General features: G+C 41.3%; 1 protein-coding gene across 2 annotated transcripts in view; it reads right to left on the minus strand.

The window, feature by feature from the left end:
- The window catches only part of SDK1 (sidekick cell adhesion molecule 1), a 332,432-nt gene that overhangs the window by 137,020 nt on the left and 172,920 nt on the right, over positions 1-22,492 (minus strand). For both annotated transcript variants that reach the window (XM_026054081.1, XM_026054080.1), the window contains 2 exons: positions 5,922-6,033; positions 4,747-4,937 (listed from right to left, as the gene is read on the minus strand). In XM_026054081.1, coding sequence (XP_025909866.1) covers positions 4,747-4,937; positions 5,922-6,033 — 303 coding nt within the window. The remainder of the gene's footprint in view (positions 1-4,746; positions 4,938-5,921; positions 6,034-22,492) is intronic.

Genomic DNA, 22,492 nt, shown 5'->3' on the forward strand with positions numbered 1-22,492 from the left:
CGCCAGTCGTCTCCTGGTGGCGGGTCAAACATTTGATTTAAATTAGAGAATCGCATCGTTTGGAGGAGGAAGAGACCTATTACACCAAGTTCACCCTGCCAGCATGGAGTGTGCTGTGCAATGAGAGGGGTCACGCCTCGTATTAGACTGAAAGAAACAGATATTGTTTTGCTCAGCTATCGTCTTGGTGTTTGATGACCCCAACGAAAAGGTCAAGAACAAGCAAAAGGGAAAAAAAAAAAAAAAAAAAAAAAAAAAAAAGGAGTATTTGAATATAAATGCTTGCTTTTTACGGATGTTGAGGGTTTCGGGGGGATGCTGCACTGCAGACAACATTGCTAAAGCTGCCTCTCTGCAAAGCCCCTGGGAGCCTGCAAAATTTGATACCGTTCGAACTTCTCCCCCACACAGTTACATGGTCGCTGAGTTTAACATTCAAAAGATAGCAGTCAGCATCCATTACACATCCTTCAAGCCGCATTGGAGATGTGCGACCTAATCCCAGATACCTACATAAAAGTCAAGAGAGAACAGAGAGAGCCCCAGGGGCTCCTCCAAAGCTGAAATTCCTGCATCACTCAGAAATTCAGGCCTGCATATTTAAGAGGAAAACCGAGCCTGCAAGATGGAAGCCTTCCTCTGACATTAGCACAAGCCAAGTTATTTGGTGAAAATCACGTAAAGAAGGTGGAATGGAAAACTTGAGAGCCCCGTATAGGTACCAAGTCTGTAACTCCAGGCAGAAGATCTGTGCTGGGAGAGCGTGCACGGTGCACCCAGGTACACCACACTCCTTCAAGCAGGGTTTCTCTTTGCATGAGCATCAGGTTAAAACAGAAACAGATGAAAGGCTTCTCTCTGTCTCTTGTTTTTGAGCTTTGCACATTCTGAGTCATGGGAAAAGTCCTTCTTGCTTGGGAACAGCTGCTTTCAAAAACAGATGTGAATTATTGCACCTGGGAAGCTACGTGGTAGGTAGGACTGGCCTAGCCTGCTGTGTCCTGTGGTCTAAGGTCCTGCACCAGCCCAGGACATGCAGATCTGGCTGCAGAACTGAAAGAAGGGGCAACCACCAGCGCATGTTGTGGACAAAATAAATATTATTAAAGAGTTGGCCTATGAATCTCAGGTAACAAATGCAATCATCACAGAAAAATTCCCTCCTCCGCTTCCAAGACAGGATATATTGTGTTTTTGAGCATCTCTGATGGAGCCGTGAGGGCTCCTGTGTGCAGTTCAGTGCAAAGAATTGAAGGGGTTAGAAAGAGCTGAAAACTTTTTTTTTTTTTTTTTTTTTTTAATCTGCCATACAAACACTTAATGGAAATTCATGAACAAGGGCAAGGAGCAAAGAAGGCTCTTCTGCATCTCCACCCTTGCTCCTGGAGAAGCAGGGTGAAGGAGGAACAGCCCTACAGATGACCTCAGCTTGTGCCCAGGTCGGTCCTCCGTGCTAATGCTATTCCTGCTTCCGATGTGCTCCCGAATGCCCTGATGCCATGAAGCTGTATCCTTTGTACTTCATGAAAATCAGGACAGAGACACAGATCTACAAAGCTCATCTAATGCCCCATTTTCAGAAAGAAATACATCCAGCGGAGATGAAAAATGCTCGCTAGGAGACACTGAGATGAGAATAATACATCTATTAACGCTAATCAATGCTTCCAGGCACAAAACAGCACCAAAAAGAAGGGAAATCCTCTACTGTGCTTCTGCTTTCTGCCATCATATGATAATGATCATATGATTCCATCTCACTCTTTTGGATGTGCCAACAGGACCTCAACACAACACTCAGGTCTGTGTAACACATATAAGCCCATTCTATTTATGTGTTTTTTTCCCTCATTTTGTTCAGGTTTACTTTCAGACTTTAAAGAGCACTAAAGTTTTTCTGTACTACAATGGATTTGTTCTCTTGTGTGCCTAAAGTTCATAATTTTCTGTAGAACAATCACTTTAAAAAATGACTATTGCAAATTGTTGCTACAGTAACTTGCCCAACTGGTGTAGAAGAATTTGAGATTAGCTCCATTTTTAAGTTGGTTTGTTCATGATAAGGCTCCCCCCTAAACCACTTAATTTTCACCACCAGTTAGTGGTAAAACAAATGTGCTCTTATTTAATCTGCTAAAAAATCTTCCCTAAACTGTTACTCTGCCAACTAAGGAACACGCTACCCTTTAAAAATTTATAACAACTGCAAGTAATAAAACCAGAGTTTGGAACCACCTCAGTTTATCTTTCTCCCTGTCCATGCAGTACCACTCTGTTAGATATGCAGATTTGTCAAGTGTTAGGGTGATCTTAATTTACAAAACAAGCAATGTACTCTCAGGAATATTCAGAAGTAATATCAGAAATACTACTGCAGGCCACAAATAGGAATTTAAGCTGATCACACACACCTTTGTACTAAGCTCCATTGACTTCTAATAGAAGACTTGTCACCTTTTCAGCACAGTCTCAAGTTGTGTGACTTGGCTGAGAAAGAATTGAGATACTTGCTTAAAAAAAGGCTATTATGAATTCAATATTTGTGGTATCTTTGATGACTAATCTTTTTAGCACTACCCTTCTACCCTCTTAATAGCAAAATATTTTTTCCTATCAATGCACAAGAGCTCTTACTCCTATACTGCAGAGGGTCTTGGTTTGTCACAATCATTCTGCAAACAAATCTGATCTATTAACACAATTTCCTTTTTCTGTTAGTCAGGACTCCTTACCAAGCCCATACTATCCCATCCTCCCAAAGAAGCTCTGCTCCTTATCGGGTAAGATACACTGCCAACAACATGCACACACTGCAAATGTCTCATACGTGCAAATGGAAAAGCATCCTTGAATCTCTGTAAATACAACTCCAATAGGTTATGAGGGGTATATAACCCCCTCCTTTCCTTCCCCTTCAAAATTAGAAAAAATCTTTGAATTATTCCATCAGAAGAATAAGGAAACATGGTTTGAATCTCGCCTGCACTTTCTTCCAGAATCCCTCCTTTTGCTAATTAAACAACAGCCCGATCCATCTCAAAATCCTACATGCGAATAAAACTATGAATTAACCACGAATCCTTTGATTCAGCTTCCTGTTTAGAACGAGAGCTCCATTCTCCAGCTCAAGAAACTCATAAATAAAGAAACGTAGCAGCCTTCGCTGACACCTTGAGTAAACACCAGCACCTGAAGTGTCTTGTTCCATCAGAATGAAATAAAAGTAATTGGTAACCAATTTGTTTCTGCTCTCTTTCATCTGCGTGTTCATATCTACAGGCCTTTTCATAACTTCATTCCCTGACAGCCCCCTAAAACCGGCTAAGAAATACATAAAACATCTACAAATGAAAGAGCAGATAAGCTACTAAAGAAAGGCAACTTTGCTATTTTAGTATGATCCCCCAATGACTGTTTCTCATTTTTATTGTAGCTATATTTAAGAACATTTTTACATTAACCAAGAGGCTGCTTTAAGTATTGCGCTGGGCTGGGCCTGACAGCAAAGCACCAAAATTAAGCTAGTTACAATAAAATCTTATGAATAAGGAAGAGTTTAAAGCAAAACCATAAATAAGTGAAATCTGTCTCTGCTCCTTAAAGGGTAGGGAAGCAATGCTGTAATAATTCTAAGAAATGGAGTACAAAGGAAAAGACTGGAAGCAAACTAATAAACATAATAGAGACACAGTGCTACAAATGAAGCTGGAGCAGAGCTTTGCACAAAGAGGAGCTGTTTCCTCCCTTAACAAGAACTGCTTTATGGCAGAGTCTTAAAAACTGGATTTTCAGAGGCTAAAGGAACTTAGACACCCATGTGCTGAATTATCTTGGGAAACTGCTCCAGACATTCATGTTAATGACTTCTGATCAACATTAAGAGCTTGTATCATTATCAGAGCTATAACCGATCCAGGGCACCTACATGGTTACCGCTCTGACTATAACTTAAGACCTAGACTGACACAATCAGCACTGGCTTATCATTCTCTCTCTACTAAAATCCCTCACAGGCTTTAGATTGTGTCCATCTGTGTCACTGTATCAGGATACGACATGCACAGGAACTACTATTTTTTAAATTACAACCTCTCTAATACAGCTAAATTCCAGCATAGTGGAGAGGGTGGAAACATGCGGGTCCCTCCACAAAAATGGGCTGAAATGCCTCTTGAAAAATATTAAGTGCAAAGCCTCCCCGGTGGTCAAAGGTCCAGCACGTAGCACTGATGTTCATCTTAACTTCCTTCTCCCTCTTGCTGCTCCAGTAATGACACCTGCCTGCCTGTGTGCTCAGGAACGTCCTTGGCTCCCCAACCGGCTCTTGCAAAATACAACACACAAAAGTGCTCCTAAAAGGCTTCAGCTGGAAATGCAGGCACTTGACACATTAAAACTAGATGCGAGCAATCTGGGAGTTAATCAAGATTTAATGCAGCGAGAAGACAAGATGCAAACCGCCCAATAAGGATTTTACGACTGTATTTCCCCAATTTTTGATTAAATGCACAGTTTCACAGGGGATTCAGAATCATATCAGTGTTTAAAAAAAATCTATTTGATGAATTTATATTCATGGAGAAGAACAGCTGAATTAATTTGGGAGATAACCCCCTTTCACCTCTTTTATTCCATTCAGCGATGAAAGGTTCAAACGTAAGGTCGATAAAATATTAAAATTTTTTTTTCTATTGTACCTGAATCCAGAGCCTGTTTTACTAAAAAACAAACTGCCTTGAGAATTACCCATTATGGAAAGGAAGGCTTTCGCCCTGGCTGGTTCCTCCGTGCTGTCTCTCAGTGTTGCTTCACAGACGTACACCCCAGCATCCGCAGAGGTTGGGTGGGTGATAGTGAGACGTCTCCCAAAATGGCTAATTCCACTGGTTATTTTCATTCCATTTCTCTTCCAAGCAATGCTTAGTCTCTCAACAGGTCTTCCAGGGTTAAAACACAAAACAAAAAAAAACACAAAAACAAGAGAATATCCATTAGAAAGTGAACTTAGCTGCAGTTATATGCAATTGTATTACAAAACTCCTCTAACTCTTCCTGTGCCCCAATCATTAGACATTTAAGACGTAATTCTACATAAAAGTTCTACATACCAAGACCACAGACCACACAAATGCCATTATTCAAGCACAGCTAATTAATATAGCAATAGAGTTTAAGGATTAATAATTTGATTTCTCTAAGCAAAAGGACATAATGAGTAAATGCTGCTGAGGGAATCAACTGTGCAGGAAGTGCTTTCATTATAACTCAATTACCCAAACAATATTAACCATATCAAGAAAATCTCTGCCCTCAGAGGGGAAAGTAAATCTGTCGGTCTTCTTATCTGAAGACCTCAGCTATTCACTTCCCCTAGAATTCAATGCTCTTCCTACTAGATGGAAACTTAACCCTGCACGTGCTAGGAATGCTACAAAATGTAAGTTATAGTGCGTTATAGGCAGCTGAGCAATAATCAATGTAAACTGCATCTCTAATAAATTGCTCCATAGAGTAGAAAGAAGGAGGAGAGCCTTCCTAATTTATTTGCTAGGAAGTGCAGACTGTTACCTTAGGCAATATTACTTTCATGCCAATAGGCAATACAGTTGTAACATTATTAACCCTTAAGGTAATTATTGCTCCTAAGATAAAATCTGGTGATTAAACCATACTATCCTACTTTTCCTTACAGAGTGAGCAGCAGATCTAAGCAGCTCTATGTGTATTCTAACCCAGCCAGAAAAATCCGTCTGCTGAATTCAGCAATGTTGGACCAACATTCAAGAGCTCCTTCAAACGAGAAGCAAATTACACGCTGCATTCCGCTCCGCTCATTAAAATAATTAGGAAAGCATATTCCCACGTCCTTCCCAGCAAAGGACAGTGCATGAGGAGCAGGTCCTTGCAAGCGGCGCCGGTACCTGGCGCTGGCCACGCACTCCAGGGTGACGCCGCTGCCGCCGGCCACGACGCTCCTGTTCCGCGGAGGGACCACGATCGCGGCGGCCACCGCGGCCGACGCGGCGCCGGCACCTGCCAAGGCAGAAGAAACCTCGTGAAGACCCTGCAAATGACCATTCCGCAAAACGGCTTCAAAAGCAGCTGCAAAAGGCCCTCTAAAAAGTGTCAGTGAGGCTGTTTAATCTCATTACCCCCCAGGAAGGTCCTTTTGGGTGGTTTTCATGACGTTGCACAAACCCACTGCTTCTACACCCCCAGTTTGGTGCCACTCAAAACACGTAACTCACACGAACTGCTCCCAGATGGAGAACAGGGGCTATTCGCGAGCAGAAGGCAAATAAATTAAGCATCCTAAAGGTTTCCTATTGTGGAACGCTTTTATTTTTATCAAACGCTTGCTGACTTACATTTTTTAAGACCTTTTCATGTTTTGTTTAATCTTACCACTTCCAAACCATTTCAAAAGAGGCTGCCAATGCTCATGTTAGTTCTTTAAAAAGATTTTACCCACTAGGGAGCAAATAAGGAATTAACAGAGCAGCATATCACAGCAACTTCAATCCCCTGCTCTTATCAGCAAAGTAAATAACCCAAATCTGCTTCTCTTTTGTGAGGCATCATACTGTAAATAATTTAGCTTATGCAACAGTCAGCAGACACTTAAAAAATGGCTAAAAGGCTGCTTGTAAATTATCGCTGTATACATTTAATAACTGAATTAAAATACCCATGCATTCATGGGTACTTTGCTTCAAGCAATTCATTTGGGAAAGAAAAATTGGCTATTTTTTAACTTGAGTATGAGAGCAATAAAAATTTCTAAAGATAGAGAAGCCAATAAATGAAATACAGAAGAAAACATGAAAATAAATCTAAACAGATGCAAACTGAGCCAGCTCATCAAATGTTCTCCAAAAAGGAGGCGAACTCCATCATACCATGGGGAAGCAGAGTGGAAAAGGCCGGGTATGAACCCTGATGTCTCTCTTTTAAGATATTGCCTTAAAGAAGAGAAAACAGAAAGGCAGCTTGTGATTTATATGGCAACTGGCACACCAAAAGCCATCTGCCATTTCACCCAATGGCTGGTCAAAGATTCGCTCCTGGGGCTCCGATACTTTGCCAGGCTAGCTGAGGAAACAAACGTGTTTTGCAAAACAAATTTCTGAATTACAGAATGAAAAAAAAATTCACTTTGACAGCTTTTTGACTGACAGTGAACAATGCACCAATGATTTTAAAATTTTAAGAAAATCACCTACACACCTGACTAATTTCAAGCATGAGGATGTGTTCAAAGAAGTGCTGTGAATATCTCTTCGAGGAAACATGCTCTGTTGATCCAGCGCAAAAACAGAGTTCTTATTTGCAAAAATATAAATCCAATTTCTGCCTGACCTCAAAAACCTTTTTTTCTTTTCTTTTCTTTTTTCTTTTTTTTTTTTTTNTTTTTTTTTTTTTTTTTTTTTTTTGGTAGATTTAATCTCTGCTCAACAACATTCCTGGAAAAGGTATGACCAGGCAGCAAATCTTCTGACAATAGTATCCAGGACAGGAATTTCCCAGAGACTAATTGAAGAAAATTAATTAAAAACAAACCGCACTGCCAACCAGATGAGTTGTTTGCTACTGATGAGAAGGAAGGACCTCTGAGCTGTGGTTCTGCACCACCCTTCTGCCCACGGCCAAGGCTCCCAACAGGAAACATGGAAAGAGCAGCAAACAAGGCAAAAAAAGACAAAACAGGGCAAATTGGGCAATGGCCACTTCTTATCTGCATCAGTAGAAGAGGAAAACCACTTGTTCTGCTTATCAGAGCCCTGGAGAATGGCTCAACCACCCGGAAAAACAACCAAAGAACAGAGGCCGACTTTGCTGCAACCCCTAGGAGTTTGCCAGATGAAAAGGGCTCTTTGTGCACTAAACAGATAAGCACGGGAAGGAGAAGTGCACTTTGCTCTCCCTCCACCCAGGAAAACCCAAGAATGGGTCTGGGACTTTATTACTAATTGTAGCAAGCAGCGAAACAAAAGGCGACGCTCATTTTCCTTTCACGCAAGCCTTAAATCTGCTTTAAAAAGCCTTCTCATAAAGATCTTGAGTGAGGGAGTTAGTACAGATGTGGTACCGAGAGCTCATCCCAGCGCTTGGATTCTGTGTCCTATAGCTAGAAATGCGAGCTGCAGAAATAACAAGGATATATATATAAAACAACACAGCTTCCAAGCATTATCTAAACAGTTCCCAGGCAGCATTCATATTCCTATTTCCTATTCAAAAGCAGCCTAAGTTTCCATTTGCAGCACAAAGAAATCACTTGCCGTAATTCACTCCGGACCCAATCCTGCCAAGTGAACCTCAGCAAGGACATTCCCACGGCTCCCTTTGCAGAAGGGTATTTGCAGCTTTCCTTTGGGGCTGCTGAAAATATCGGAGGAGCAAATATTGTCCTGGTTTGGAGCAAAAATCTTAACGTATCATGGTTGTAATATGGGCTCGTATGTCCATCATATCCTTTCAAAATGTTATTTGCTTGTCACGGCCTCCATGCGCAGTGGGTCAGGCCACCTTTGTGCATTACTCACCGCATCCCCTATGGATGTGTCACAATATTGAAATCTTGCCGTCCCTCTAAATATAAATGTCCCTCGGGAGTGTGCAGAACCCCTGGTGATTCCGCACAAAGCCAGGATCTATTATGGGATGAGATAGGGACAAGGAGGATGTGGGCTGGCAACTCCTACGTGGTTCTGTGGGGTTTTCTCACCAGAGGATGCACAGGGTTGTGCAGCTCTGATTTTGGATCACCCTGAACTTCCCTCATTTCTTCCCTCCTGACTGACCTGGAATGAACCTAAGTGGCTCCCAGCGCTTTTTTCCTCCTGATTTTTTCCTAGATTTTTTTTTTCCTACTGATGAGCTGGAGATTTCTTAACCTGCTACTTAAATACAAGAATTACATTCACTGCCCTATCATCGCTGAAAAGACATAATTGGTGTTTTCATCTCTTTACATATATTACTATATAAGATGCATGAAGCTTTAAATACAATTTATACATTATAAAGATCACAGGCGTTGTCCAAGCCACTCAGGCACTGAATTTTTTCAGCAGAGACAAAATCTCACTCAGGTCCTATCACTGGAGATAGGAAAGGTGCTTTCTCCCATGAATGTATAAACCTTAGCTTCTTTCCCAGGTTTTAGATTATAGCATGTGATGTTTATCTACATCCCTGTTTGTGGTGCAGAATATGAAGAGCATTAGTTCACGGATGCTCAAACTCATCTTGGAGAGAGGCTGTGCAAGCCAGCCTTAATACAAGGTGGGAGAAGGTGTTTATCTTGAGAAACGTAGCAGTAACTTGGGCCCAGACTTGACAAAAATGACAAATCTTACTTTGGGGGCTGAGAATTTAAATTGCTTATGGATCCCAACCCACTGATGACACCTAATGCAAACAAGACCAGCCTAAGCAGGAGTAAGAACTGCCCAAATATGATTATTTGGGCAAGATCACTCTCATTTACTTATTCTGAGAAGAGCCTGCAATGTGATGCTGACTGCTGGACATCCCTTCCCTTAGCCTTAGTCTGCAATTACTTCTCAGTGCCCTGTCTTCAGCAAAGGAGGAAATCCCAGGAAGTATGCAAAAAGGGATTTACTTCTCTATGTCATGCAACACTGTGCAAAAAGATCACCGTTACGCTACCCACAAGCTAATGGAGAAATTGAATATTTCAGCAGAACTTCGGACCTTTTATAAGCTCCCCTGGAAGAAAAAGATTAGAAACTCTTCACTATAAATCTACACTTTCAGACTTGTGCACTATGCAGAAATTCCTATTCAATTATTATGCAAGATGCACACAATTGTTATTGTTACAAAATTATGGATACCCAAATTAGAAAAAAGAAAGTACAATGGGAAATAAGAGAAACAGTCCAACACAAATAGCAACAATATTTTGTTCACCATTATGGCATCAAGAATGTGCAATTTGAGACTATGTAATATAAAGTTTGAAAAAAAAAAGAGAAATAACATTCACATTGTGTCTCAATATGGCTCAAGGGGGAAAAAACAAGGACCTTTCAAATACAAACCACGCAATGAATACGTTTCACTTTTTGCACGTACAACCTGCAGATGTTTTGGATTATCACTTTATAACAAAATAATTGCCCTTTCCAGTACGTGTTACACAACAGAAACTGGATCTTGATCAACAGCCTAGCAAATCCTCACAACCACCTGGATGCCTAAGAGAAAATAATGGTGCCAGTAATGAAAAAAGCATATTTCTAAGGCATAAAATTCTATCCTAAAACATGATTTGTCTATTTGTTCCCTACTCATTAGGCTGTCTGTTAGATTGCAGAATGAATGAGTATTAATAAAAGTTCCTGTTTCATTTTTGTATAGAGTGACTCTGCTCATTCTCAAGAAAAGGTAAATAAATGATGTTCTTGAACATTATTATGTTTTGTACGGGACTCTACTCTGATTCCTGAATGTAAAGAAAAATAAGGGAGATTTTCCTGCGAGGATGGTTCAAGCCTTACTGTATTGAGCTCTCAATCTACCCTGATTTACTCCAGTAAATCTTTGGACGCTTCTTACTTCTTCTAAATGTACATGATAAACTTGTAAAAAGTTCTTTTATTGGTTGTGCTCATCTGCGTGACACTTCCATGAGATCCTGCAATGTCACAGTGGGAGGAATGGGAATCTCTGCAGGACACCCCTGCCGAAGAGAAGCAGGTCTGGATTTGAACCTCTTTTTGGGCTTCTTTTGCAGAACTGCCCTTTTGAGGTGACCTCTAGCTGGGGGGAATCCAGTACAGCCTCAGTATCCAGTACAGAATCCAGTAAAGCATCACGTTTGTTTGGTTTCAGGGAAAACAGCAAAGCTCCAAGTGGAGTATTTGGAGACAAGAGTATCTTATTTATGAAATAAAAGCAATCTAATGACACGGAGCTGGAGAATGAAGCATTATTACGGCTGTTCACTACCCCAGGATATCATAGGCCCCTCAAACATGTAGGTATTAAGAGAATGTCTGACCTCCCAACCTTTGAAAAAATAGACTCTAGGCTCAAAGAAGCGACATAAAAACTTAGCTTTGGGGATGAAATTTATAGGGAAAGCGGTCTACTTGCTTGAATCAATCACACTAAGTGAGTTTTTATGTATACAGTGCTTGTCTTGGTCCAGACATTAGACATCATGACACATGAATAAAACCCTAGATAGGAAAAAATGAAAAAGGTTTATGAAATGCAATACAAGCAAAACGAATGATCTAGGTCAGTTATATTTATTGACTCAACATGCTCTTGTCAACGTGACTAAGCTTTGCCCACAACAGATCAAACGCGTGATTAATTTCCACAGCAAGTAAAACAAAAAAACGGAGTGAATAAAAGAAGAAAACCAAACAGAACAAAGCAAACAGATCACAAAATAAATAGGCATTGCTTTCCGGGCTGGTATGGCAAAGAGAAGCTGTTACAGGAGTTTAAAACAACTGCTTAGGAAGCCTTGCATAAATTAAAACTTGGCTGGATCACCCATACGCACAGCAGCCTGGTACCTGGAAAACTGCCCTCCTTCCTCTCCTACTCCTCTCTTCTGGGCTGGTGCAACGTTACTATAGATGTCACAACAGTACCTCTGAAATATATCACTTTAAAAAATAAATCTGCCCGAAGATAACAAAATTGTACCTCCAAAGTTTTACCCAGTCAAGCTTACAATTCTGCAAGCAGTTCAGAACGTATTTAACTTCAGGCACATTGTTCATCAGTTTGGAGAGAGCAGAAAGACTCATAGGCTTAAATTAAGAACATACACATTTTTGCAGAAACACAGCCTTAAAGGAGAAAAGAGAAAATATATTAACTAGGCAAAACTTCAGTATTTATCCAAGAAGATATTTTATGTTTATGGAGCTGCCTGATAACCGCATTGGGAATGTAGGACTAGAAAGCATCTCCTGAGCAAGGCTCCTGAGCAAGACGTCTCCCAGATCTACCATCACACAATTGTGTTTATGAATGTCTGGGGTAAAAACACTGGGTTTTCTGAACTCTCTTTTCCTGGTTGGAAGGTTTCCTAGCACTTTGCTTTTCGGGCTGCTAGAAACACTCCTAATTTCCAGCTTAAATGCGCCCCATTTGTTCTTCTGCCAATGTTGTCCTTTAGCTTAAATAGCTCTTTTCTCCCTCTGTGATGTTTATGTCTTGAAGTATTTATAGGCAACAATCATATTCCTTCACAGGCCTATTTTTACTAAGCTAAAGAAGCCAAACCCTTCTTGTCTGATGAGTTTGAAAAGATTCACTGAAATAGATACAAACAAAAGCAAAGGAGCTGGAGTGAAAAAGCACATTATAATTTTTTTCCAAATGCTTAAACAAATAACAGCCACATTTGCAACAGCTTCCTCCCCATTTTGCAGAGACTTCCACACAGACCACGAGAGCTGTTAGTTTTAGCCCAAGGGGAAGATTAACGGAGAACTCGGCTCTACCCACAGCATGACTTGTATCCCTTTGTGTGCGGATAGGACAGCAGTGAGAGCTTTATATATGTTCCTAGATAAAACATGGCCTAAAACACAGGTTGAGAAGCTTCTGAAACCTTGTAGAGAGTGTTTGGGTCCTGTTTCTCAGGGTAACAAGAGACAGGAACCTAGAGAGGGTTGATTCACAGACAGAAGAAGTGTTGCTGTAAATCACAGCCACCCACGGCTCGTATAGGGCTGCGCTGCCCTAGAGGCCCCTGCCCAGCTCCCTGTGATGACTCAACAGCCAAATTCAAGAAAAAAAAGACCAAATTTCTGCTCCGACACTCTGAAATTCCCTTCTTGCAACTCCCCGTGCAAACAGAGCAATTTAGAAGTTCAGTCTCTGTCACTGACCTGACCTTCCCCCATGCGCAGCGAGGGGTTTCCTTTTGCCTAGAAACTTATCATCCAGCACATCATTAGAGCTTTTAACATGAAAAAAATATATAGCCCCAAGCTATTCTAGCTAAAGAACACTCCGGTGGCTTTTCAAATCATCAGATAGCTTTAATATCAGATATATAAGTGGATAGAGCGTGTAATCTTATTCAATAGCAGTTAAAAGGAGAAAAATCCATGAACTAGCAGTGGAATCTATTAGCCTCCGAGTCAGCTTCAAAGCACCACAAGTAGCAACAGGTAGAACAGCCACTTGCAGCAACGCCGACCTTGGGGTTCTTAACAGCAACATCAGAAGCATGCATATGGTTGATAAGATCATTTTAATACGATCATTTTAAATATCTGATCATTGGAAGTAATTTTTAAGAGGCTGCACGTTTGGGCATGGTGAGGAAAGCATCCTGGTCAGTAAAGTTGGGTATGGAGGAGCTGATTGTAAACGGTGCTCTGCTACCTGGGTAATTCTGGAAATTAGTTTAATAAACTGCACATCACTTTATTAAATGTTAAATAGAAATCATACTAGAAGTGTCTATTAACCATGCAGTCCAGAAACACAAGATTGAGGGGCAAGGCATGAAGCGAGGGAGGAAAGGAGAAGGACATCGGAGCGGGACACGGCTGTGCTAGGAGCACCGCAGATCCCCTGGCACTTCAGATGCTGCTGCTGTTAAACCAGCAGCTTCTGGTTTACTGTCAAGCAGCAGGAAAGAAAGAGGAATGGCAGACAATAAAAAGCTGCCTTCTATTTTCAACTCTATCTTCATATGTGGCTTCATTTTTGCATCAATGCAAAGCATTTCTTAACTTCTTATTTTGGCAAGAGGCCATAAATAAAAAGCACATAAAAACTGACAACCCAGTTGCTTCTTTTCCCACTCGTTTGTAACAAGTTTAAATACTCCTCTGCTTGGAAATGAAAAGGCGCAAACAAAATAAAAAAAAGTGACATTTCCATTTGCCCTTTACCGGACTTAGAAACCTAAAGCCCAGGGATAAAGAAAAGCATCTCAGGTTGGGCAAAATTATTTAAGAAACAACATCACAAGAACAACTTCTTTTATAACAAAAACTGAAGCGCTACTTTCACGCAGACATGTGAAAATTGAATGGAAGACTAGGAAATAAAAACATACAATTGACCACATTGGAGTTTCTAAGATCTGTTGTTTTTTTTTCCTTTTTTGTAGCACCTTCCTAAACAAACCTGGCAGCGTGATTGGAAGCACATATTTGTGTCCAGGTACTGAACATATGATGAGTAGCACTACTAAGGCTCAAATTATTAGTAAATTGCAATTAGACCCCAGTTAACCTATGGAGATAAACCAACATGCTATTTAGAGGCTGTCTGCGCTTGCATTCCATACCATTGCACCTATATTTTAGAAGGATATTGTATCAAACAGGTTGGATTTTTTCTAGTAGCATCTTACATGCAGGAGAATGCTATTAGTTCCTGGGCAAATCCATGAAAAACAATAAATAGCAGCGGATTTTAAATACTTGCTTATACTCAGGTTTCTACACTCATAACCAGGTTACTTGTTTAAAAATGTGGGATCTTCTCCTGACAGATAAAATAACAGAATTCAAAGTTGTCCTCATCAAGAATGAGCGAAAGATGAATCTCAAAGCACTCCCTGGTTGATTTGTTCTTCGCGAGCACAGGAAGCGCTTCTGTTTCATGGTGTTTGGTGCCAGTAAATGTGTTTAGGCCGCCAAATTGGCTACTGCTACCCCAAGAGCACATACAGGAATCCTCCTATGGATGTGAACGCCACCCTCACTCGGCTAAAGCGATGCAAACACGTTGTGGCAGTTCCTGGATATGCAAGGTGTTGATGAAAGCTTTCTCCTGAAAACCCATTCCAAGAGCAGTGATTAAAATTAGCTGCTTGGAAACATTATTTGAACTTCAAAATAATCACTCAGGAGTCTAAAAGCGCCCTCAAATCCAACTTGCATGTAATAATTCATTGAGGCTCAACGGACAGCAAATACTTGTAACTTTGGCCTAAACAGGCTATTGTCTTCTTTGCTGGAACTGCATTTTAACCAAGATGCTCTGAACAGCATTTTAAGCTCAAGGTCAACTCTTGCCATATTCTATTTATATATTTATATGGGAAACATGCTTTGGGATCCAGACTGCTACCTTGCTCCCAAGGTCTGCTGTTTCTAAGTCTTTACATAAAGAGAGCAGAACTGAAAAGCAAGAAGATACCCCAGAGCCTTCTCCCAACCAAACACACGCAGTGGCTTGTCAAAACAATATTTTGAGAAATAGGTTACCAGGGGCCTCGGGTCCACTCCATATGGTCTAAAGATCTCCATTCCCCTTGACCACATCCTGCTACTTCATTCCTTTCTTCCATAAAAGTATATAATCCTTAATAAAAGTAGAGTTGTTCAGGTCACAGAGATCCAGAAGCAATAAAGTATTTCATCTACATATTTAGTGTGCTATAAAATATAAAAGCAGGGCAAAAATCACTCACACAGCAGAGCTCAGAATCCAAAGAAATATTTTGCTATCAAAGGAAAGATTTTTTTTCTTCCTCTTTAAAGCACAGGTGTTCTTCTAAATAAAGCGAGGCTTTCCCTTTGCAGCCTTTGTGATTATCAATCTTTGGTTATTTTATAATATAAGGTTGCCTCACACCTCAGCAGGGAGAAAAATAAACAGTGCTGTATTTCTCCTGTAGCAAGAGCAAAACAACTGTGAATGTAAAGAAAGCTCCAAAAGAGCAAACAATAACCCAGCTAAAGAAAGTCTACAAACTTATTCATTCAAAAATAATTCCACAGATGGATAAGCATTTAATTTTCTGAAGTGAGAATAAAACAGCATCTCTCTTTTCTGGAGGCTGGAATGGGTTTTTGTGTCTGCCTATTTATATACAGCATATAAATGCATGCTCAGAGAATACTGCAAGTATTGTAAAAAGAAATCTAAGGGGAAGTTATTACTCAGTGCTCTTTGTTGGTGTTGCTGCAGCATGAGGAGCGTCAGCATTGTTAAAAATAAATTGGTAGACGAACCTTGCTTGCCCGGTGCAAATGCTGTTTGCATTAATGTACTTATGATTTCCTATCTGCTGCTCCCAGATAAGACGGGAGCTTTAAGAGCAAGATGCCTTTTCCATCTCACAGTGACTTCTCACACTCTCGGAAGGCTCCTGCTCATTGTTTTTGGCCGTGGGGATGGCAAACGGCCTCTCCATGAACAACAGGGGATTCCTGGCTTCAGGGGCCAAAGAGAGAAGTTTATTTCCATGGGGTTTTTCTTGGCTCCCAACTCACCCCAAACCTTCCATTTCAGTCTACTTCTTATTTGCAATTGTTATTATCCAAATATGACACCAGGATGTTGCAAAAGAATTCAAGTAGGAAAATTACGGGGAATAAATGAAAATTAAAATGAGAAAGATTTATCCTTCCTTCTCATCCAAAGCATGGATTTCTGTCTTAGGAAGAAAGAAATCCAATCCTAGCTCTAGAAACACACCCTCAGTTCCAAAATGTCCTTGGGTTATCAGCTCTAAATGAACTGGGAATGGGCGATTAGGCAGAACGCAGCAATATTGTTTAGCTTTAATCAAGGCAGTTTATTTAGCTTTGCTCCAGAAATAAACAACGTTACGGCGTGATCCTGCCTGCAGAGCGGGGCCGTCAAATGTCTCAGCAAGAGGAACAATTGGAACCCGTTGCAGGTTTCGCTCCCGACCAAACTGCCGGATCCTGCCCGCTCCCTCACACGTACAGTCTCCAAAACTTATTTATAGATGCTGGATGCAGAAGGATGACTCACTCCCCTGGTACTCGCACATGAAATGCGTTTGGATATGGAATAAAATTATCCTAAGCTGCTAAAATAGAGCTGGAAGCCGCAGCGGGAACAGCTGACTCTATCCTAGCGAGGGGCAATGGGAATCCTCCGAGGGATGTCCCTTTGCCTGTGATGCTGGGCGGTTTTTGCCTTGTTCTGCTCTATAACTTCTATTTTCTCCATTTTGCTCTTAATTCTGTGAGCTCAGCAGAGCCAGACCTGTCCTTAGTGAAAGGAAGCAGCAAATGCACCGGGGACATGTGACAGCAGAAGCTGATGCTCTCGGCTGCGCCTTTCTTTGAAGAGCAGTGATAACAGCGAGATTAGTTTGCCCATCCAGGAGCCAAAGGATCTTAAAATGTAGCCCAAATTTAACAGAATAAAATGTGTTACATCCTGAGCCACAAAACCTCTCAGAAGACCCAGACATACGGACAACTTTCCAAAATAAACCTTATTCTCCCCCTCCTACTGCCTCAAGAGCCTGGAAGCCAACCACTCCCCCAAAACAGAATAAAACTGAAGTGATATAGAAAAAATAAAATGCTTTTTGACGCTTCTTTATCATTCTTAACAAAATAATAATAATCGAGAGCTATCGAAGCGATGGCAAAAACCTAAAAACTGATGCATTTTCACCTGGTATTGTGGAAAGAGAGGAGCATTACCGGGTGTTTCAGCAAAGGGGCTTAACACAGCTGGGCAACGGAGCAATGCTCCAAAGGCAGCTCGTGCAGCAAGCCACGGTGGGCACATCGAGCACTTATTTTAACCGAGTGGAATAATTCACATGCCTCATTTTGTATCCAAAGTTTTGGAAGTTTTAAGTGTTTCTCTGCATTACTCATTTCTTGGCAATTTTAGAGTTGGAGCCACGGTTGGGATAAAACTGCCCAAATTCCTGGCAGACATAAAGATCTCCTGTAGATACTTCTGAACTACTTCAAACTGTCTTCCAAAGAGATGCCAGGTTGAACTTTTCCTTAATAATGGAGAATGAAATTAAACATACGTATTTTACAGTGATAATTACATGATAATCTATATAAAGGACAAAATGAAAAAACAGCATCTTTCTCAGTTCGTATAGGAGATCTATAGTCACTAGAAATGGTGTTAAAAATGTTTTTTAACACCAAGAAATTCCCTTTTGTTTCCAGTTCCTCTCTGCGCATACAAATAAACAAAAAATAAGACCCAATAAGGAGGAGGAGGAAAAGAACATTTTAAATAGCTGATTTAATTCTGCATAAAACCTTTACTCTTACCATTAAAAAGTATAATTTATGACCACTGAAAGTTGCAGAAGTAGAAGTGCTCTTGAAGAATAATCACTGCCTCCACCAGCACACGAGAGACCTCTCCAGAAGATGCAGGAGTCATTATCCCCATTTTACATGGGGTGAAAATGAAAGCAGGACAAACATTACTGAAATGAGGCCACAGCAGGTAAAGTCTGACCTGTTTATTATGCCCTTTCAGCATCCAAAGTCGCCTCAAATATACCATGAAAAACTTATTTTTTTTTGTTTTTCTTTCCACACTCCAACTGGAGGAAGAAGCTATGAAGCTGCTCTGCAACATCCATGGGGATCCTACAAGCTCTGAAAACATCTCCCCTTCCCTTCATTGAAATTAAACTCTGGTTCACGCTTTCACATAACACTATGAGAGAGTATTTCACAGGATGGGTTAAACAACACAATGTTTTCCCCCTGGTTTTATCACAGGCAACGTCAACTTAAGAATAAACCAGGCAATTTACATTTCTCAGAGTTATCGTGTCAAGCTGCTCGTACACTCTGGCACATGTCACCACACCGAGTTAACTGAGCTCCAGCTTGTGGATCAAGTATTGAGAACGAATGTCTAAACCCTAGATCACAATGTATGTTAAGACCATTTAAGAGCAGGTGACTTCTGGTGTTGAAGAGCTGCTTTTCCGTTCCCTTCGATCTACACAGTAATTTTGCCATATCTTTCTCTCATGCCGTTCAAAAGAAAGAGTGTTTCAAAATAAAAAGCCAATAGGAAGAACACCACTGGGGTGTAATTTCACTGTTTATAAGCGCTTTGCTGCCTGCCCTCAGACCAAGTGACTGTGCCCAGGGCAGGAGGCACTGCTGCTCTCAAGCCTTTGCCCTAACCTCCTGCATAAGGGCAGCATTCTTGGATTTCCCGTTTTGCCATGAACACTCAAAAACAGCTCTTAGGAGCTTGTCACACCTACAGAGCAGTTGGTGCAATGTTAGTCCTCTGGAGCAGTGGACTGAAGGTGCCCAAAGGCCAGGGCTTGAGAGCAACGCCAGGCTCAACCTCTTCCTCCCTCCTGGGTGTAGCTGCTTGTGCTCAAGCCAATTCCAACACGGTGTAGCTGTGTAACCTTGCATCACACTGCTGCAAAAACAGCTGAACCATAAGAGAGAGTTGTATGAAAAAGAGCTATGAGAACCCTTGTCTAGGACCTCTCCCCATCCACTGAGTAGCTGCCCTGAAGCTCAGTGGGCATCGAGTACCTTGCTAGCATCAACTTTCAACCTTGCTGATGTGAATTCTTGGCATGATCTTGGACCTGTCTTGTTGCTATGGCCTTGTCTGGTGATGACTGGACCGCTGGCTTAATCTTATGCAGATCAGTTCTGCTCTTCTTGCTCAGACACTGTAGGACTAGGTCTTGGAAGTGAGGCCTTGCCTTGATCTCTCAGCTCTTGACACCCCTTGGCTTGCAGCTCCCTTGCACTACACCCTTATCGCTTCCTGATGGCCATCGTTCAAATACTAAGCTCAGCACTTCAGACCTTTAACACAAAATTGAGATAGCTTATATTTTGTGAAATCTCAGGTCTTACTAAATTATTTCTCAGGCATAATCGTGTTTGCAATGGCTTGGATAAGAAGCTCAGAAAAAAATTAAGCGATGAAAGGAAATAGGGCAGCATCAGGAAAAAAAGAATAAAAATAATGACCAGCAGCCTGAAAGCCCGTTAGAACTGACCCTTGATAGGCAGTGGCAAGCAATATCTCCCGTCTCAAAGAGCATTCTTCTGAAAACTGAAAAGGAAACGATCAGACTCCAAACTGCTCATTTTCAATCTCTTTTCCCGTCTCTGTCAGTCATTGTAAGCAATGATAGACTACAAACCAAAAGGATGAAATGAGATTCTGGACAAACTGCTGTTGCTTTGCTTATCTTTTTCATGTATCTCTGTCAACAACTGGATGAGCACCCTGGATGTAACGCGGATTGGATTGATAGGGCTACAGCCGTATCTCTGGTGAACTGCGTGCACTGGTGGCACTACACGCCTGGAAGATAATTTGTGTGAGGGAAGTCTCCTGAGTTGATTTTTGTTGATTTGCACATAGAAATGGCTTTTGAGGACACAACTGAGGATGAGTTTGCTTCTCCACAGTCACCTGATTGCCACAACCTAAAGCTGGAACTGGGACAAAGGTACTCAGAAAGCTTACCTGACAGATATCACCCCATTTCTGAGAGAATGCTAAAGGATACTTGAAAAGGGGGGTATGACTTTCTCCTTCTTTGCTCATTCAATTCAGCAGTCTGTGAAAGGAATTACTCCTTCAAAGAAATCCCTATTAACACGAGTTTGTTCTTGAGGTTCTCCAGCCATCTCCAGACACTCGGTTGGCCACTGTTATTCCTCCGACCACTGAGAAGCTCATATTGAGCTGTCTCACTGACCTGGTAGTGCTGACATTCAGAGAGTTTTTGTTGTTGTTCTGGTTTGGTCAAGGAATAAGTTTGTTGTTGATCAGCTTGGTCAAAGAATAAGAAAACGGCATAGTGAAGAAAACCCTGAACGCTGGAATGCAGAAAATAAGCTGTGTGGGTTCACAGCAACCCTTCCCCTTCATGAATATGCCAAATTTGGAGGGGGAAAAGCCTCTTTAAAAGACACATTATTAACTTACCAACTTTTATACAGAAAGCTAGATTCCCCAGCTCCTTGCATTGCAAGCATTACAGGTAAGGCATCCAAAGATGAAAGGGCACATTTGACAAAGCACACATATATATTACCATTATTTGATGATCAGCTTCAGGTTAAACCTGCCTGCCACGAGACTGGAGATTAATAGTGATAGCTTCTTTTAATGACTGCCGAAATGCCACAGTGCCTGCCAATAACAACTTGAGCAATGAACAGGTTGCTATAGAATGTATTGTTTATGCACCGCTGACTGCAATCTGCAATATACAGAAAATTTAATAGACCCTTTTTTCCCTCTTAGCAAGCTCATGTGGTTGGGGATTTGGAACTGCATTATTCCTTATGACCTGACTTATTTATCATGTCAATCATAGTAATGATGTGTCAAAATTATCACAATTCCAAAGCCTTCCCTTTATCATCATTTTGAGAGTGCTCCTTCTCAGCACTGTAAGTACATATGAGAGAAGAGACATCGGAGACACTGATTTCATGCATGGCTCTAACAAAACCACAGGGTTAAATAGCTACTTCTAGAGCCAAAGCACCATGGAATAACTTTTCATTTTTCTAATTCAGTTGCTTGTAAGAGCAGCTAGACACATAGCTGCAACTGCAATTAAGGAGAACAGATGGGGAATAAAACTGCCCAGAATCAATAGTCAAAGAACAAATTAAGACACTGAAATTTGCAGGTCCTGACCCACCTAACAGCATTCAGTTGGCGCTCTGATATCACCAGTCAGGTTTCAAATTACAACTATTGCAATTAGTAAGACTAAAGAACCAGACGAGCAGGTTTCTTACTGGCCAGACGGTCCTTTGCCATCTGAACAAAAAGCTTCACCGGGGACTCAACGGAGACACGGGAAAACGATGGAGATGGAGGGTGCTGAAAGGAAGGTCCCAGACAAGCTCGCACGCAAGGTCACAGCGGGGCTGCTGAAAGCCCCGGGCTCAGCACTGCAGGGGCTGCGTTTCACAGAGCAGGTTTCTCAGCAAAACACTGGATTGCACCAACACCAGGTTATTGACTGAGGGAAATTAAAGGATGAGAAATAGTTAACAACAGGAGTTCTGTCAGAGGTACAACACACATTCTTTAGGTTCAATTTTCTAGAGCCTGAGGTCTGAAAGAGATGGAAGTCTCTTTGAAAGGGTCTGGAGAGCATTCTAAATTTCACGTACCATAAGTTCCTCTCCGTCACAGAAGATTAATTCTCCATTTATTCTGCAGGCAAGCAACAACTGAGGAAGCAGGTAGAGTGTGCTCTCCTGGAGGAGAGACAGCAAAGTCCTGTTTTCCTCTGGGGCTTGTAACTGTGGCTGGAACCATTTTTAAATGCAGTTACAGTCAAAGAGAGTTTTAACAAGTTTGAATGCACAGCTAACATCATTACATGCTGAAATATAGGTTGTCGAACGCATAGCCTGTGTTGCAGCATATTTTTTGCTACAATAGCTGTCTGAAATGATGTTAAAACCAAGCTAGCTATAGGCATGTCAGAAAACACCTGTCGGGTATAGTTCCAGTGGTGTCATCATGATGTCCATTTGAAGTGTCCAACCTATGGATCAGCGAAAATATGTGGCTTAATAAAGACTAATAACATAGAAAAGAGGTTGTTCAGTGAAAGAATTGATGGGGCTGCAGGACACTTAGTGCTAAATAACAAAGGTGAGTTTGCCTCGAGGGACTCTGCATTCAATGGGAAGGAAAGGGATGTGGCCTCCACGCAGCAGAGCCAAGACAGACAGGCCCACAA

This window comes from Nothoprocta perdicaria, unplaced genomic scaffold (genome assembly GCF_003342845.1).
Source record: "Nothoprocta perdicaria isolate Ctin4 unplaced genomic scaffold, notPer1 scaffold_12, whole genome shotgun sequence".
Lineage (NCBI taxonomy): Eukaryota > Metazoa > Chordata > Aves > Tinamiformes > Tinamidae > Nothoprocta > Nothoprocta perdicaria.